The sequence below is a fragment of the Salvelinus sp. IW2-2015 genome, linkage group LG33, assembly GCF_002910315.2.
Source record: "Salvelinus sp. IW2-2015 linkage group LG33, ASM291031v2, whole genome shotgun sequence".
Classification (NCBI taxonomy): Eukaryota; Metazoa; Chordata; class Actinopteri; order Salmoniformes; family Salmonidae; genus Salvelinus; species Salvelinus sp. IW2-2015.
Window position 1 is genome coordinate 23,562,223 of NC_036872.1, and position 16,635 is coordinate 23,578,857.

At 43.2% G+C, this 16,635-nt stretch overlaps 1 protein-coding gene across 3 annotated transcripts in view; it reads left to right on the forward strand.

Moving 5' to 3' along the window:
* Positions 1 to 16,233, forward strand: part of LOC111957858 (synaptic vesicle glycoprotein 2C-like) — a 57,235-nt gene extending 41,002 nt beyond the window's left edge. For 2 of the 3 annotated variants that reach the window (XM_023978903.2, XM_070436926.1), the window contains 10 exons: positions 3,098 to 3,249; positions 9,559 to 9,692; positions 10,523 to 10,612; positions 11,721 to 11,831; positions 11,938 to 12,026; positions 12,515 to 12,679; positions 12,983 to 13,116; positions 13,344 to 13,550; positions 13,669 to 13,828; positions 13,977 to 16,233. In XM_023978903.2, coding sequence (XP_023834671.1) covers positions 3,098 to 3,249; positions 9,559 to 9,692; positions 10,523 to 10,612; positions 11,721 to 11,831; positions 11,938 to 12,026; positions 12,515 to 12,679; positions 12,983 to 13,116; positions 13,344 to 13,550; positions 13,669 to 13,828; positions 13,977 to 14,160 — 1,426 coding nt within the window. In that variant the 3' untranslated portion in view covers positions 14,161 to 16,233. Of the gene's footprint in view, positions 1 to 3,097; positions 3,250 to 3,362; positions 3,397 to 9,558; positions 9,693 to 10,522; positions 10,613 to 11,720; positions 11,832 to 11,937; positions 12,027 to 12,514; positions 12,680 to 12,982; positions 13,117 to 13,343; positions 13,551 to 13,668; positions 13,829 to 13,976 lie in introns of those variants that run through there. The other variant, XM_023978904.2, reaches the window with a different exon arrangement.
* Positions 16,234 to 16,635: the final 402 nt, after the last annotated feature.

Below are 16,635 nucleotides of genomic sequence, written 5' to 3' on the forward strand. Positions count from 1 at the left end.
ATGTTTCATGAGCTGAAATAAAAGAGCTCAAATGTTCCATATGCACAAAATMATTTACATCCCTGTTAGTGAGCATTTCACCTTTTCCAAGAAAATCCATCCACCTGACATGTGTGGCATATCAAGAAGCTGATTAAACAGGATGATCATTACACAGGTGCATCTTGTGCCGGCGACAATAAAAGTCCACTCTAAAACGTGCAGTTGTCACACAACACAATGCCACCGACGTCTCAATTTGAGGGAGCGTGCAATTGACATGCAGACTGCAACAATGTCCACCAGAGCTGTTGTCAGATAATTAAATGTTTATTTCTCGACCAATGTCGATTTTTAGAGAATTTGGCAGTATGTCCAACCGGCCTCAACTGCAAAACACATGTATGGTGTCATGTGGGCGAGTGGCTTGTTGATGTCAGCGTTGTTAACAGAGTTCCCCATGGTGGCGGAGGGGTTATGGTATGACCAGGCATACGCTACGGACAACGAAAACAATTGCATTTTATCGATGGCAATTTGAATGCAGAGATACCGTGACGAGATCCTGAGGCACATTGTTGTACCATTCATCCACCGCCATCACCTCATGTTTCAGCATGATGATGCACAGCCCCATGTCGTAAGGATCTGTACACAATTCCTGGAAGCGTAAAATGTCCCACTTCTTCCATGGTTTGTACACTCACCAGACATGTCACCTGTTGAGCATGTTTGGGATGCTCTGGATCAACATGTATGACAGCGTGTTCCAGTTTCCGCCAATATCCAGCAACATCGCACAGCCTTTGAAGAGGACTGGGACAGCATTCCACAGGCCACAATCAGCAGTCTGATCAACCTGATGTTGTTACGTGGAGTGGAACAGGGAAACCCAAGAGCAGACTCAGACGAGGAGACTGGGATGAAGTAGGTATTTAAGGTATTTATTCAAACACAGGTGGAAGATGGAGTGCAGGGGGCTGAGGCTGGAGCGAGAGGGGTTGGGACAGGGTAAGCAGGTCCGGAGGGGAATCCAAGAAAGCAGTAGAGTGGGGAATCCAGGGCAGAGTAGCAGGATGAGGAGATGTGGGACTGGAGACCGGAACCAGAGTCAGAGCGGGCAGAACTGTAGTGGAGAGGAAAACCGTGTCAGGCAAGGAAAACAGGCACAACAGAATCTAAATAGTAACAAACGGCTAGAACAGTAGACTGACTGAGCAGAGATTACAATCTGGCAGTGTGGAAGTGGCAGGACTGAGTATTTGTAGAGGTCTTGATTATGGAACAGGTTGCAGCTGGTGGGGATCTGCTCTGACTCCAGTACACCTGTCTCCGCCTACACACACACACACACACACACACACACACACACACACACACACACACACACACACACACACACACACACACACACACACAGAGAGAGGGAGAGAGCACTGGGGGAGTGGCGGCAGGTCAAGGAGACACAGGATGAGCAGCAGAGGATGTGGCAGGAGCAGATGTAACAGATGTGTCTCGCTGCATGAAGCAAATGGTGGTCACCAGATACTGACTGGTTTTCTGATCCACGCCCCTACCTTWAAAAAAAAAAGAATTGTTTGTGACCAACAGATGCATATTTGTATTCCCAATCATGTGAAATCCATAGATTAGGGACTAATTAACTTATTTCAATTGGCTGATGTTCTTATATGAACTGTAACTCAGTAAAATCTTTGAAATTGTTGCATGTTGCATTTATATTTTTGTTCAGTATAGTTGTAAATCCCTCTGTCAACATGTTCTCACTCCCCTTCTGATATTTCATCCATGTAATCGCTAGAGGTTTTCATCTCTCTTGTCTAGAAATAGGATTGTGTGACTAATGAATGTGTCAAACATCCCCCTGTCTGTAAGTATGTCAGTGTGCTCCTAACATCCATAATGAAAGCCTTTAGTTTACACCAACTAGGCTATATCAGTGATAACATGGATTCAATACAGGGGATTAACACCTTGTTTCATTGAGGTGTGTCTTTGCAGAGAGGTTTGTGCATCTTATACTTGGAGTGGATTAGTGCTTTTAACATTGCTGGTAAAATACTTTACAATGTTCTTTTAAAACAATTTGCAGGAAATAATTTCCCTCATTCATCACATTCATTGAAAAAAAAGTTCAAAGAATGCACAAGAATGATACAAGCAATATCTCAACAAACCTGTTTTTATTTGTATTATATATATTTTTATGAAATCCAACCCATGCCTTATATCATAGGAGGACTGAATATTGTTCATTTTATCATGAAATGACAACATTCTGTCCTTTTTGTTTCAGTCTTGTTGGCCTCAAGTGAAAGGCTCTGTGATAAATTATTGTCTAAAAGTACTACTTGGCAGTTAAGGCAGCTTTATGATGGACAAGTGAAATGTTATTTGGAAACTACTGTACTAGCCTGGTACGAGCATTCTGATGTCGCAAGCTTACATTCTGTTTCGCTACACGGTGAAAATAAGCAAGAGTTCAGGATGACCAATCAGGCTACTACTTACTGTACAGCACCATTTCTGAATGTCCATACTGTTGTTCACTGGCTGCATGGTTTCTAGCCTCACATGTCTGGGAATGTAAGAACAGAGCATTGATTTATCCAGAGAAAACATGGGAGGGGTGTAACGGTCTCTGTCAAGAGCTCATTTACTAATTGCCTCCCCGCCCCTCTCCCCAGAGAGACTCAGAGTAATCGAAAAGGTTTGCCAGCCAAACTGCCTTCTGGGAGCTAGCAGGTGTTGGAGTCTCGGAGGACTGGCTCTAAGCCTAATGGTTAACTGGAAAGCCAAGGAAATGCCCTTTTGGCAAAGTTGGCTTATTTTGAGGAACATTATTCCAGTGTTTGTTCCTATTGTCTACTTTTACAGTAGTAAAAACTGAACCACAGTTTGAAAGCTGTGTCACATCTGAAAAATACAAAAGGTTCCTCCAAGAAAATAGAGGCGCCACAAAATCTTTAGCATGCAGCAATATGTACTATAGTTAAGTTAGAATAATTATCTTTAATCATTTCTAGGGGTTGATTAAATGTTGCCCTCTGCAGAATCTGTGTCCCTACTCAGTGTCCTGTCCTTGTGTCTCCTTCAGAACAGGGGGGGTTGTGCCTATAGTCTTCTCCTTTTTTGCGGAGGTGCTGTCCAGAGAGAAGAGAGGGGAGCACCTGAGCTGGCTGTGCATGTTCTGGATGATTGGAGAGATCTATGCTTCAGCCATGGCCTGGGCCATTATACCACACTACGGTGAGTCTTTATGCTTCAGCCATGGCCTGGGCCATTATACCACACTACGGTGAGTCTTTATGCTTCAGCCATGGCCTGGGCCATTATACCACACTACGGTGAGTCTTTATGCTTCAGCCATGGCCTGGGCCATTATACCACACTACGGTGAGTCTTTATGCTTCAGCCATGGCCTGGGCCATTATATCAATAAATCAAATCAAATGTTGTTGGTCACATACACATGGTTAGCAAATGTTATTGTGAGTGTAGCGAAATGCTTGTAACTAAACCTAGTAAATTATTAGATGGTTATAATGCGTCTGAATGTGGTATATTATTTTGACATGGTTTAGTTTGTGTTAAAGAAAATCTTTAAATAAGACACAATGTTAAAACTCATCTGCAGAAATCCAGGTTGGCAGAGTACAACCAGTGGAGGTGAAGGTTTCGCTGTGACCGTGGGTGAAGGTGCCAGTTTGCCCTGCTGGCACATGAAGGAATGTAATCTCTCTAAGCGGCTGCAGACTGAGAGAGGGACATTTTACGTGATTAATGTAGGCCTGTAAACCATGGGGATACACACGTGCGCGCTCAGAGACAAACACACACACACACTCACAGGCACATGGACAAACACATAGGGATATTTAAGGAATTAAGGTGTGCCGGTGGGAGATAGAAGGCTGTGATTTACGACGCTGCTACGCTGGAAATAAGCTGCACATATCAATAAAGACGAAGGAAAATGGCCTTTTCTCTGTTTATTCCTCAAACTGTCTCTCTCTCTCTACGCTTGTCTCTCTCTCTCTCTCTACGCCTGTCTCTCTCTCTCTCTACGCCTGTCTCTCTCTCTCTACGCCTGTCTCTCTCTGCTCATCCTTTCTTTCCCTTTCACTGCTTCTTTCTTTTTTTGTGTGTCTCTCTTTCCTCAATTTTCTCAATATCTCTCCCACCCACCTTTTACTCCCCCCCCCCCTCTCCTTCTCTCTGTCTGGGGATGTTCTTCTTGATCAAACATAATTAGCTTTTCCTTCCTGCTCTAACGTAACGGGACAAAGCTACAGCTAGCCATGATTTATGTCAGGGGTGTGCTTTAGCCGAGCCGTGAGTGACGTCAGTGAGGGGCTTCTGAAGTGGGAGCATGGAGGATATGAGCCAGCTGCACTGAGTCACTGAAACGCCTGCTTGTACAAACACTGACTGCACTGTAGACATTGAAGGCAATGATACCTTACACTGTGGGGGTTCATTTAAGCTGAGGGCGCTGGTCACATCCAGATGAACATACACACACACACACACAGGGAGGATCAGTTTCAAAAGCCACTGTTTCTCTCTATTTTGCAGTGGCTATAGAGGATGGCTACACATACAATCTGGGAAGTCTCACTGTGAAAGCTCTGCTATCAGATCTGCAGATATCCCTGTGAAGGCATGTCAGTAGACCCACTCTGCTCTCATTCTTCCTGACACACTCTGTCCTCTCTCTCTATGCTCTTTGTCTATCCTATCTCTCTCTCTCCTCTCTCTCAATGCTCTCCCTCTCTATCCTCTCTCTCAATGCTCTCCCTCTCTGTCCTCTCTCTCTCTATCCTCTCTTTCCAATCCCTCTCTCTCCCCCCTCTCTTTCTCTCTGAGCGTGCCTTGCATACTCCAGCACTTTTCGATGGTTTTTATGTTTTCCTGAACTGCCGCAGTGCCCGCCAACAGTGATCCTGAGGAGTAGTCTATTGTCTAATACAGAAAAACATAATGATGGATTACCACACATTTATTTATTTCAGCTTTATTTAACCAGGTAGGCAAGTTGAGAACAAGTTCTCATTTACAATTGCGACCTGGCCAAGATAAAGCAAAGCAGTTCGACACATACAACAACACAGAGTTACACATGGAGTAAAACAAACATACAGTCAATAATACAGTAGAAAAATAAATCTACATACGATGTGAGCAAATGAGGTGAGATAAGGGGGGTAAAGGCAAAAAAAAAGGCCATGGTGGCAAAGTAAAAACAATATAGCAAGTAAAACACTGGAATGGTAGATTTGCAGTGGAAGAATGTGCAAAGTAGAGATAGAAATAATGGGGTGCAAAGGAGAAAAATATAGAAATAAATACAGTAGGGGGAGAGGTAGTTGTTTGGGCTAAATTATAGATGGGCTATGTACAGGTGCAGTAATCTGTGAGCTGCTCTGACAGCTGGTGCTTAAAGCTAGTGAGGGAGATAAGTGTTTCCAGTTTCAGAGATTTTTGTAGTTCGTTCCAGTCATTGGCAGCAGAGAACTGGAAGGAGAGGCGGCCAAAGAAACACATCTACCACCTCATTGGTGTTTAATACTCCATTAAATCTCTTTTAGGTAACTTCTCATATGCCTTCAACACTCGGCAGCTCCTAATGTGTCCTAAAGCCCCATGATAACGGCTCAGCTGGATACTACAGAAGCCTGAATCAGCCTGCAGAGATCTCATCATACTACAGGATACTGCTACCTTTTCTTACACTACTAGTGCTCTGGTGGGAAGTTATCATGTGTGTCCCAAATGACACCCTCTTCACTGTAGTGCACTACTTTTCACTAGTGCCCTAAGTTGGAGAGGGTGGGGGCTACACACTGCTGTTGTTTCCAGCTGTTACACTTTCCCTTGTTCCTAGTGCCTTCAAGTGCTGTCACATGATTGCGGTCAATTGATTTGTTTTCGTGCTGTTCTTTTTTCTATGAACAAGCCATGAGTGGAATGGTCTGGCTTCCATTGACAAGTAGCAGAATGTTGAAAGGCTGTCTCTGAGAACTGAAAAGTGTTTAATTGTCTTTAAAATGGTTCTTTAAAAAAATGGTTTCACTATTCTCCAGCTTACCTGAGTCACTAAGTTGTGACCAAAGAGAAAACAAAGTCAGATAAAGGACTATTGGCAGGCCACAACATTATGAGCCTCTCTCCTTCTCTCTCTCAGCTCTCTCCTACAAGGTCACCCCACAGCTACCTCTCCTACACTCTCTTCCTCTCTCACTAAGGTTTCTCTCTCTTCTATGTCTCTCTCTCCTTTCAGGTTTCTCTCCCAGGTCTCTTTCTCTACTACTCTCTCGCTCTCTACCTCGGGTCTCTCTCTCCTCTCTCTCTCTCTCCTCTCTCAGGTCTCTCTCCTTCTGTCTCTCTCTGAGGTCTCTCTCTTCTCTCTCCTTCACTCTCAGGTCTCTTTTCTTCTCTCTTTCTCCTTCTCTCTCAGGCCTCAGAGATGCAGAGCGCTACCAGACTCAGTCATCCATAAACTTAGTCAATTATGTACATAATCCCAGTAATGAGATTTCCAATGGCATGGGCAAAACACTAACCCTCTGGTCTTCACAGCACAGCTACACCTCCATAAAAAAAGGCAATCACTGCAGCACACCAAATCTTACACACACACACACACACACACACACACACACACACACACACACACACACACACACACACACACACACACACACACAACCACACCACACACACACACACACACACACACACCACACACACACACACACACACATTACCACCACCAGTAGGCATGTGTACACACACACATACATGTGCATCCATCCATGCAAAAACACATGCATTTACACCAACACCCGTATGAACACACACACAATACCCTGAATGTAAGGAATTAAGATGGTCTTCATGGTAATGCATTATTGGGAATCCTTGGCATCGTTCCACTGTGTCATCATTACTCAGCACAAAACCACAGTAACACCCCAGTCCTATACATTAACACTAACACAGTGTGTGGATAACTTTGATGCACAAAAGGATGTAGAGTTTACATGTGCCACCACTATACTGTGCTGGGTGGTTGAAAATATATCAGAATTCTCATAACACTCTAGAATTAGAGCCACTGCTCTTTAAAGGAATGCATTTTCAACATCTATGACAACCTTTCTGCTTTGAACATAGCTGGCTTGACTTCCACAGTGGTTGAGAAACGATGGTATCAAATCCAGTTTCAATCTGCTGTTTAGTTTATTTCCCAGCAGTAATTTCCTCACATTAACATCCCCCACCCCCRCACCTCCCTCTCCTGTTGATGGATAATGGTATTATTCCCTCAAAGCTTGTGCAAAAAGACACAATCCAGAGGGAGAGACGTGGGAGGTCACGACTAACATGACAAACCCCCCCCTCCCTTTTTTGCCCAAATACGAATAGGTAACATAAGCACACACACACTTCATTTACCCTCTTACACTAATGTAGCTACACTCCCACACACAGAAGAACAGACATTTTCAGTACAAAGGAGATGAGGACAGCAAAAAATAGCCTGTACCGTTGTTTTCTATTCATCCTTTTACTGTGAAAGATGTTTGACTTTTTAGATGTTCCCTCGAATTGTCACCTACACCCATTGACGTGGGCAACAATTAAGATATTTATGATCCATTTCACAGAATGTAAAAAAAAAACATACATTTAAAGGTTTGAAGGGTTATACTGTGCCTGAGGGAGAACACCATAAATTGTAGTGCAATTTTATGAATACAGATTCATAAATGGAACATGAGCTTAGCAAAATGTGCACATACTTGTTTTGAATGCTTTTAATCAGTAGGTGTCTAGAACATGGCTAGTTCAGTGTTGAGGCTAAGATTGTTTACAGGGCTGTGTACTAATTACAATGATTGAGGAAAGATATAATTGAAGGTTTTAGCAGCCGTTTTCAACTCAAAGACATCACTAGTCCAGCACGTTCCTCTCCAATTGAATGCTCCAGAAAATGACTTTACAATGTGCTGAGATAAGTGTCATTTAGAGAGGGAGAAATGGACATTGATTGTGTGTGTGTGTGTGTGTGTGTGTGTGTGTGTGTGTGTGTGGTGTGTGTGGGTGTGTGTGTGTGGTGTGTGTGTGTGTGTGTGTGTGTGTGTGTGTGTGTTGCTGCTATGATGATTAATGGGACACAGTCTGCCTGTCGGATGAGATCAGGTTCAACATGATTTAAAGCTGTAACATGTAACTCTTTGGGCGACCTGATCAAATTCACATAGAAATGTGAGTTATAGATCATTCTCATTTAACACAAGTATAAAAGAAGTGGTAGATCTGTTCTATGTGCGCTATCTCTATATTTCTAGTTTTTGCGTCTTTTACTTTCGTTTTTGTACACCAGCTGAAAATACAATATTTTGGGCTATTGAAAATATGTTTCACAGTGGTTTAGATGGTACATTGATTGTCTACACTTGTTTTGCTTTGTTTTGTCACATAAACTGAAATTAGGCGAACTATTAGAATTTTAGCAACCAGAAAATGGCGGAGCGATGTCTACATATTGCACCTTTTTAACTTAATTAATTAATAATTGCACCTTTTTAACCTTTAACAATCAATTATTTTCCAGCACATTCAATGAACCTGTCTCTCTAAGCTCTCCCAGGCCTCCACAGATTCATTCATCTCTCCTCTCACACGTTACACTGCAGTGGTGGGGCCAGGTTTCATTAAATGGCATTTTTTATTAACAGCGTTAAATCATGTTCACATTACAAGACTCCCATAACACCATTCAAAACATTGTTGGAGTGAAAGATCTAGAGCCCTCCACCTGATAAGAATACATCTGATATCATTCAACTAGTTTTCCCAAGGGACCCATATGCAGTTCAATAGCATTGCTGGTGATCTTGCTATTCTGAATAGCTGGATAATTGTTGCCTGACTCATACTGAATTTAATTCAGCTGCTCTATCGATCCATCCATCTGAACCTACAGCAACATCCTAGAAGTTGTTTGTGCTTATGTCAAAATTGCGTGATTCATGATTCATGTAGGCCAGCTCTCATCCAACCCATCGGTTTCTGGGACCAATCAGAACGGTTTGATTGGTTCGCATTCGAGAAGTCGTCGGAGAAGAAGCAAATCCAGACTCATTGTGGTGAAGAAACGTTAGTGGGGCGTGCCGTTTGGCTGGAGCGATGTGGATGAGTAGCCCGGCAAGGATAATTGCCAGCTGGTTTAAAATATCCTTTTCTTTCCTTTCCGTGTTGGGTGTGTGGTCTTCCAGAATAAACACCATAGGAATTGTGCAACTAGAACAGACATCACATCACCAAGGGAAGCAACAATCAGTTGCTCAAAAGTATCTTAAAAAACCCACTCTTCTGACAATGTTGAGTTACTATAAACTATGAGACCAACGACAAGCTAAATACTGTGTGAATAAAAAAATCGAGGCACTCTCTCTTGAGAATGTGATCCGAAGGTAAAATATGCTGATGTGTTCTCTTGTGTGTGATTGGTTTCTGATGGGTTCTCTTGCGTGTGATTGGTTACAGGCTGGAGTTTCAGTATGGGTTCGGCCTACCAGTTCCATAGTTGGAGAGTGTTTGTGGTGGTCTGCGCCCTGCCCTGCGTCTGTGCTGTGGTGGCTCTCACCTTTATGCCCGAGAGCCCCAGGTTTTACCTGGAGGTAAGGTAAAGCATTATGGGAAATGGGGTTTTAGGGAGAATGTTTGCCCCTCACAAGCTACATCAGTGGGGGAATCATAGGAGGTTGGAGGCAGGAGCTATAGGAGGATGTGCTCATCGTAATGGCTGGAATGGAATCCATGGAACAGTATCAAACATATGGAATCCACATGTTTGACTCCGTTCCATTAATTCCATTCCATCCATTACAATGAGCAAATTATCCTTTAGCTCCTCCCACCAGCCTCCTCTGGTGGGCATGAATGGTCTCAGCTTTTCAGTTCAAGAGTTTCATTCTGAACAGTTTAGGCAACTAATAGGCAACTGTCGACCAATCCATTCCCAGATAGGCATATAGCCCAGTTAATCCATTATTTAAGTCTGATAGTTGGTTATCATTAGCCCAGGGCCCTTAGCCTAAGGCCCTATAGCATCTATTTCCTCAGAAAACCATTGAACAGAGTGCATTATCCTAGGTTACTATCATGTTTAAGAGTGTTTGTGAAAGTTTGAGATAATTTGTTCTTTAACAGAAAGGCCTATGAGGCAAACAGTGAGTCAGCCTAATGTTTCAGCAGCAGAGGCCTTGGCTACACATTCCACACCATTTCGCATGGTTTGTCTGCTGGCAAATAAGAAAGCAAAAGGTCAGTGACAGTAGGCCTGTTACTGTAGGAGAATTACCCTTTGAAGTAAAATGAGTCATCATTGTCGTGACTCCTGTCATCTCAGCCCATCTCCTCCTGTGTGAGCATGACTGTCACGGAGGAGCGCTCCCGGTTCTTTCTCCATTAATCCCGTTAATTCCCTCTGGTTTCTCCCTCCTGTCAGGTGGGGAAGCATGATGAGGCTTGGATGATCCTCAAACAGATCCATGACACCAACATGCGAGCGCGTGGGCAGCCGGAAAAAGTCTTCACTGTGAGTTTTTTCCAGCCTGTGCTCCTGTTTGCTCCTCACACCACTGTGACCTGTTAAAATCTGTGCTGAGGATCATATCTGTGATATGAGAAGGTTTTGAAAGGTGATTTGTGTCAAACACACGATGGAAAGAGCATCCCAATCGATCCGCATTTAGAGCTTTGAATTTGGAGTCAGATTTCCTGTCTTTGTAAAGCAAAATAAAGCCTTTCAAACCTCTGATACAAACCTCTTTAAAGTAAAATAAAGCTCTAGCGCCTCCCGGGTGGCGCAGTGGTCTAAGGCACTGCATCGCAGCGCCAGCTGTGCCACCAGAGACTCTGGGTTCGAGCCCAGGCTCTGTCGCAGCCGGCCGCGACCGGGAGGTCCATGGGGCGACGCACAATTGGCCTAGCGTCGTCTTGGTTAGGGAGGGTTTGACCGGTAGGGATATCCTTGTCTCATCGTGCACTAGTGACTCCTGTGGCGGGCCAGGCGCAGTGCGCGCTGACCAGGTTGCTAGGTGTTTCCTCCTACACATTGGTGCGGCTGGCTCCCGGGTTGGATGCGTGCTGTGTTAAGAAGCAGTGCGGCTTGGTTGGGTTGTGTTTTTGTCTCTCGACCTTCGTCTCTCCCGAGCCCGTACGGGAGTTGTAGCGATGAGACAAGACAGTAACTAACAATTGGATACCACGAAATTGGTGAGAAAAAGGGGGTAAAAAAATAAAATAAAGCTCTAGCAAACCATGATACAACTGTAGCCTATAATAAAGCAGATGGAGGTTTTTGCTGCAGGGCTCAATCAATCTGGCATTACAAAACCTGGGTATCATCTCTTTAAGGAATGTGCATAGCCTACATGTTTCCATGGGCAAATCAAATTGCAATACAAAATAGTTGTGGATACTGTAAGCGAACCAGGTCAATTCCAATTCCTCTCAGAGGTGGCTCCAGGGTCCGTGTTTCCTTGTACCACCCAGAGAGGGATATCCAATGAAGGGATGATACACAGACAACATTCAGTTATATTTCTCCACCAGCAGTAGCCTACATGAAAGAAACAGCATTAACATAACTTTTGATTGAATTATGTTATTGAAAACTCAATTTCCCATCATTCCCATCCCAGGTGAACAGAATCAAGATCCCCAAGCATCTGGATGAGCTGGTGGAGATGAAGTCAGAGTCGGGGAACGCAGTCTCCAAGGCCCTCTTCAGGTCAAAGACAGAGCTACGTGGGGTGGGTTTTCTCTGCCTCTCCACCTGTTGGCTCGCTAGATGGTCATGATATCCTGCACTGCACTCTCACAAATCATTATTGATGTGTCTCTTCTTTCTCCACGCAGATCTTGGTTAACTTTATTAAGTGTTTTGACTACCCTCTGAAAGAAAACACTATCAAGCTGGCTATTGTGTGGTTTACACTGTCATTTGGGTAAGCTTTGTATTGTAATGTAATAGACTGCCTCTCCCACCCTCTCTCCTGATAGAAAGTTTTGTTTCTCCATTTAGAGATGTACATAGAAGTCAGAATATGCTAATTTCCTTCGTCAGGAAATAGCAGAGACTTGAGCTTGCAGCTACGTTGCATTTCTGTCATTTGTCTAATGCAGCAGCTCCCTGCTCTCAGGAGAACTACTGAATCAATACACTATCATTGGGCTCTCCTCTCAGTGTGACAGGATGGGAATGCAAGCAGCCTGGGGAAAAGAAAAAACCCAACACAATTTTGTATTCTTCCCCTATAGTACCAATACATTTAGACAGTCTCTGGTTTAATATACTGTAAAGACCTGTCTTTCTGCCCATTTGTTAACTGATATCCACTAATTTGACTCCCTACACCCAATGCCTTGTGGTACGTACATAAGTGTGTTTTTGCGTGTGTTTGCGACGCCACTGTATCTGTGTGTGTGGATGCAGGTACTACGGCCTGTCTGTGTGGTTCCCTGATGTCATCAAGCATCTTCAGGCAGACGACTATGCCTCCAAGGTGAAGACCCACAGCAACGAACGCATCGAGGACTTCACCTTCAACTTCACCCTGGAGAACCAGATCCACACCAACGGGGTCTTCATCAGCGACAGGTAGGAAGGAAGGAGAAAACTTCCACACTAATGAATCATGGTCAAGTAGTTATAACTTCATCCTCAATAAAAAGGGCACTTTATAGACTAAAATGGAGTATGATGAAAAATGTGAATCATTATTATGCCAGTTTTATATTCATATGACATGTTGATTTGTCTGCACTGTCCCTGTCAACTAGATAAGATGGATCAACTTTATTAAGTTGAATACAGAATAGCCACCAAGGATTTATCTGTAAAATGTAGGCATTAGTAACTAACCATGTCCACACATACACTTTCCTCTGTTGATCGGTCCAGATTTCTTAATATGAAGTTGAAGTCCGTCACCTTCATTGACTCCACCTTCCGTAACTGCTACTTTGACGACGTGACGTCAGTGGGATCCTACTTCCGGAACTGTACCTTCATCGAGGCATTCTTCTTCAACACTGGTAAGACAGACGGACAGACGGACATAAACACTTTTCTTCTAAGCCATCACTCCTGAATCAAAAGAGTTATATTCCATTTTGCATAGTCAACATAGACACAGTATATGGTTTCATAGACACAGTATATGGTTACACAGAGACAGTTATAATGTTTGCTGAATGGGTATTGTGCTTTCTCAGCTATTGTACTGTGTCAGCCAGGCTTCTTTCCCTATTTTTGATGGCAGACATCGATGAATCAAAACTGATAGACGGCACAGAGGTGATCAACAGCTCGTTCCACCACAACAAGACGGGCTGTCAGATGACGTTTGACGACGACTACAGCGCCTACTGGGTCTACTTTATCAACTTCCTGGGAACTCTAGCTGTTCTACCCGGCAACATTGTTTCTGCACTGCTCATGGATAAGATTGGACGCCTATCGATGTTAGGTATATACAGGGACAGTCTGCATAGTCTGTTCTTAGGGCTACCTTTGTTATGAGCATTACTGTAGGGTGTTCAAATAAAAAATAATGTGGTGTGTGTGTGTGTGTGTGTGTGGGACAGGTGGCTCCATGGTTCTGTCAGGGATCAGTTGTTTCTTCCTGTGGTTCGGCACCAGTGAGTCGATGATGATCTTCATGCTGTGCCTTTACAACGGCCTGAGCATATCAGCCTGGAACTCACTGGACGTGGTCACCACAGAGTCCTTCCCTACAGACAGGAGGTATGGTTAGCAGAATAATAGGAATACTCCATTTCTATGTGCATACAACACGCATGCACAAACACACAAATATACTTACAAAACCCTTTAAATCCCTAAATTGCATTTGTAATTTGTTTCTGTCTCTCTCTCTATCTTTCTCTCTCAGAGGGACAGGTTTTGGGTTCTGTAATGCTCTGTGTAAGTTAGCTGCCGTGTTGGGGAACGTGATCTTTGGTTCGCTGGTTGGCATCACCAAGGCCATCCCCATCCTCCTGGCCTCATCTGTGCTGGTGTGTGGAGGTCTGGTGGGGCTCCGGCTGCCTGATACTCGGGCCAACGTCCTCATGTAGTCCCAGGAAGGACCACCTCACCTGGGGAAGACCTGAGCCAAACCTGGGGACGGCATGGGAAACAAGGAGCAGAATGGTGCAAAGGGTTTAGTTCAAATGTTTCCTTATCGATTCCGATATTTGATTTCTTTATTGCCCCTTTTGGTCTCACAGGGAGTTSAATTTCATAACCCCCCCATCCCATATCTCTTTGAAACAGTATACTTTTACTTTATCAATGTATTTATGTACAGGACCCAAGTACCAGACCTTCTGGATACATCCCTGGGGTCGAGAGAGAACTCCTATTTCTTAGTGAATGTATTGCTTGGGAATGTCACAACACCCCTCTAAGATTAAATCAATATTTTAATGTTATTTTATCATGATATAATCATAACAGTTAGTGGATATTTTAGTTAAGCTTGTGGCTCATTGGCTATCTATATGACTTATTGCCTGTGGATTATGTCCATCCATACCATCATAGTATTAGCTGTGAAGGAAACTCTGTGGGTCCTGTAGTCTGTTCTATAGTTGGTTGATGTGAAGTCTAGATCAGTGGTGTATGTGTGAGGAAATATCAGTGTCAATGGCTGTCGGCTATGAGTTGGCTGGTGGAATCAGTACTGGGTTAGTGCTATGAGAGTTGTGTAGATATCAGCAGTGCCTGTTGCGTTGTACTATATGAGTACAGTTTGTCTGGAGCCATTGCAGGGACAGGGTTAGTGAGTGCTGTAAATATCAATGTGTTTTTATTAGGCCAAAACAGATGGAGGAGAGAGGGAAAAACAAGCTGTAATGAGCACAGCCAGCCTGCTGTGGGAGAGAAGGGGGAATAGATTATCAGAAAGACTGGAGAGATCAAACAGCTGCAACACAGGTGGCCTGGACAGAGAGACAGACTGGCAGGGAGGCAGAACCAGAGAGAGAACAAGCGTATTTCTGGGCTACCGTGAAGAGTATAGATGGATCTTTGTCAGGCTTGACGTGTTCTCCTGTCTTTTCACATGATGTTTCTACTGTATGTACCCTGCACTTGTTATGTCTGCTGGATATGCGCACATACCCTGAACGGTCAACCATGAAGAGTCATGGTGATGGACAGGATTTAACCCGCAGGAGCTGGTTTGAAGCCAAGCTTCTCACAGATAACATCAGAAACTAGAATAACATGTTAGTTTATTAGTTTACACTGACAGATGCATAACGAGGTTTTTATCAGTGTTCTGCCCCAGACTACCACATTCACATATAGACACTCAGATCTCCAAGCCCTTTGCACCAGTTCTCTACCCAAGAATAAAAAGGCCATATTTAATATCTTTAATTGTTGTTATTTGAAGTGTACATACTACATCTATCAATATGTCTTAAGATATTTACATTATTTGCAGGTATGTATCTGCAGCTGTTCAAAAAATTTTGTTGGGGAAAATGTAAGAATCCCTTTTTTTTCTGTATAAAATATTGTTCTCTCCTCCTATATGTTGTATTGTATTCAGGCTCGCAGAAAGGGCTTTGTTTATGTTCAGCCTTTTGATTTGGCGTTTCTGTTTAACGTTGCTTGTGGCATTGAATTTATATAGACATGTCATGCTGCTTCCTATTCAAGATACTGAAGGGCCTTTTTTAAATGTGCCTCTCCTTCGCTGGAGRGTTCTCCGCATAGACAACAGAAGGGTACAGGAGGTAAACAGGAAGTGAACTGTGTGTGTGGTGTGTGATGTCCCTTCTCACTACAGTCAGCATTTTCAAGTACATCATTACATTGGTGTGACCGTGACAGATATGTGTGAAGGTACAACATCCATCCTATCCGTTTCATCTGTTTAAAAAAAGATGCCCTCCCCTTTTGAGATGGAGTTGGAAGATGATCTCATTTAAACTGAATTGGGGAGATCAACTACCATTTTAGAAAAACTGAGAGCAATAAGCTACTTATTAACTACTTGCATAAGAGTGAGTGTAACTGCTCGCATATTTTAAGCAATTTTTTAAAAGTTTTACAACTTTTTGAGTAAACAATTTCAGTGCTTGTTATAAAAAAAAAAAATGAAACACCATACTGACAATTTGGATGACATTTTAGAATCAGTAACAAAATCTTATATTTTTTGGAAGGCTTTTAGCCATATATACAAACTGTGTGTACACAATGAACATGATTCAATACAAAGTTAAGTTACAAATCTTACACTTTATAATGGAATTTCATTAGTGCTAATGTTCCCCTGTCTAAAATGTCACCCAAATTTGGCAAATGCATCTGATGTTTACAAGCAATCCTGTAGAAATCTGTTGTTATTACTGTAAACAGTATGATCTCCAGGTCTACATACTGCAGCTCTATAGTGTTTTCACATCCAATTCACAGGTCTACATCTCTACATGGCTCTGTAGTGTTTTCACATCCAATTCACAGGTCTACATCTCTACATGGCTCTGTAGTGTTTTCTGTGGCTTGCTGCCGGTGTAGCACGCCTGTTTCTGTGT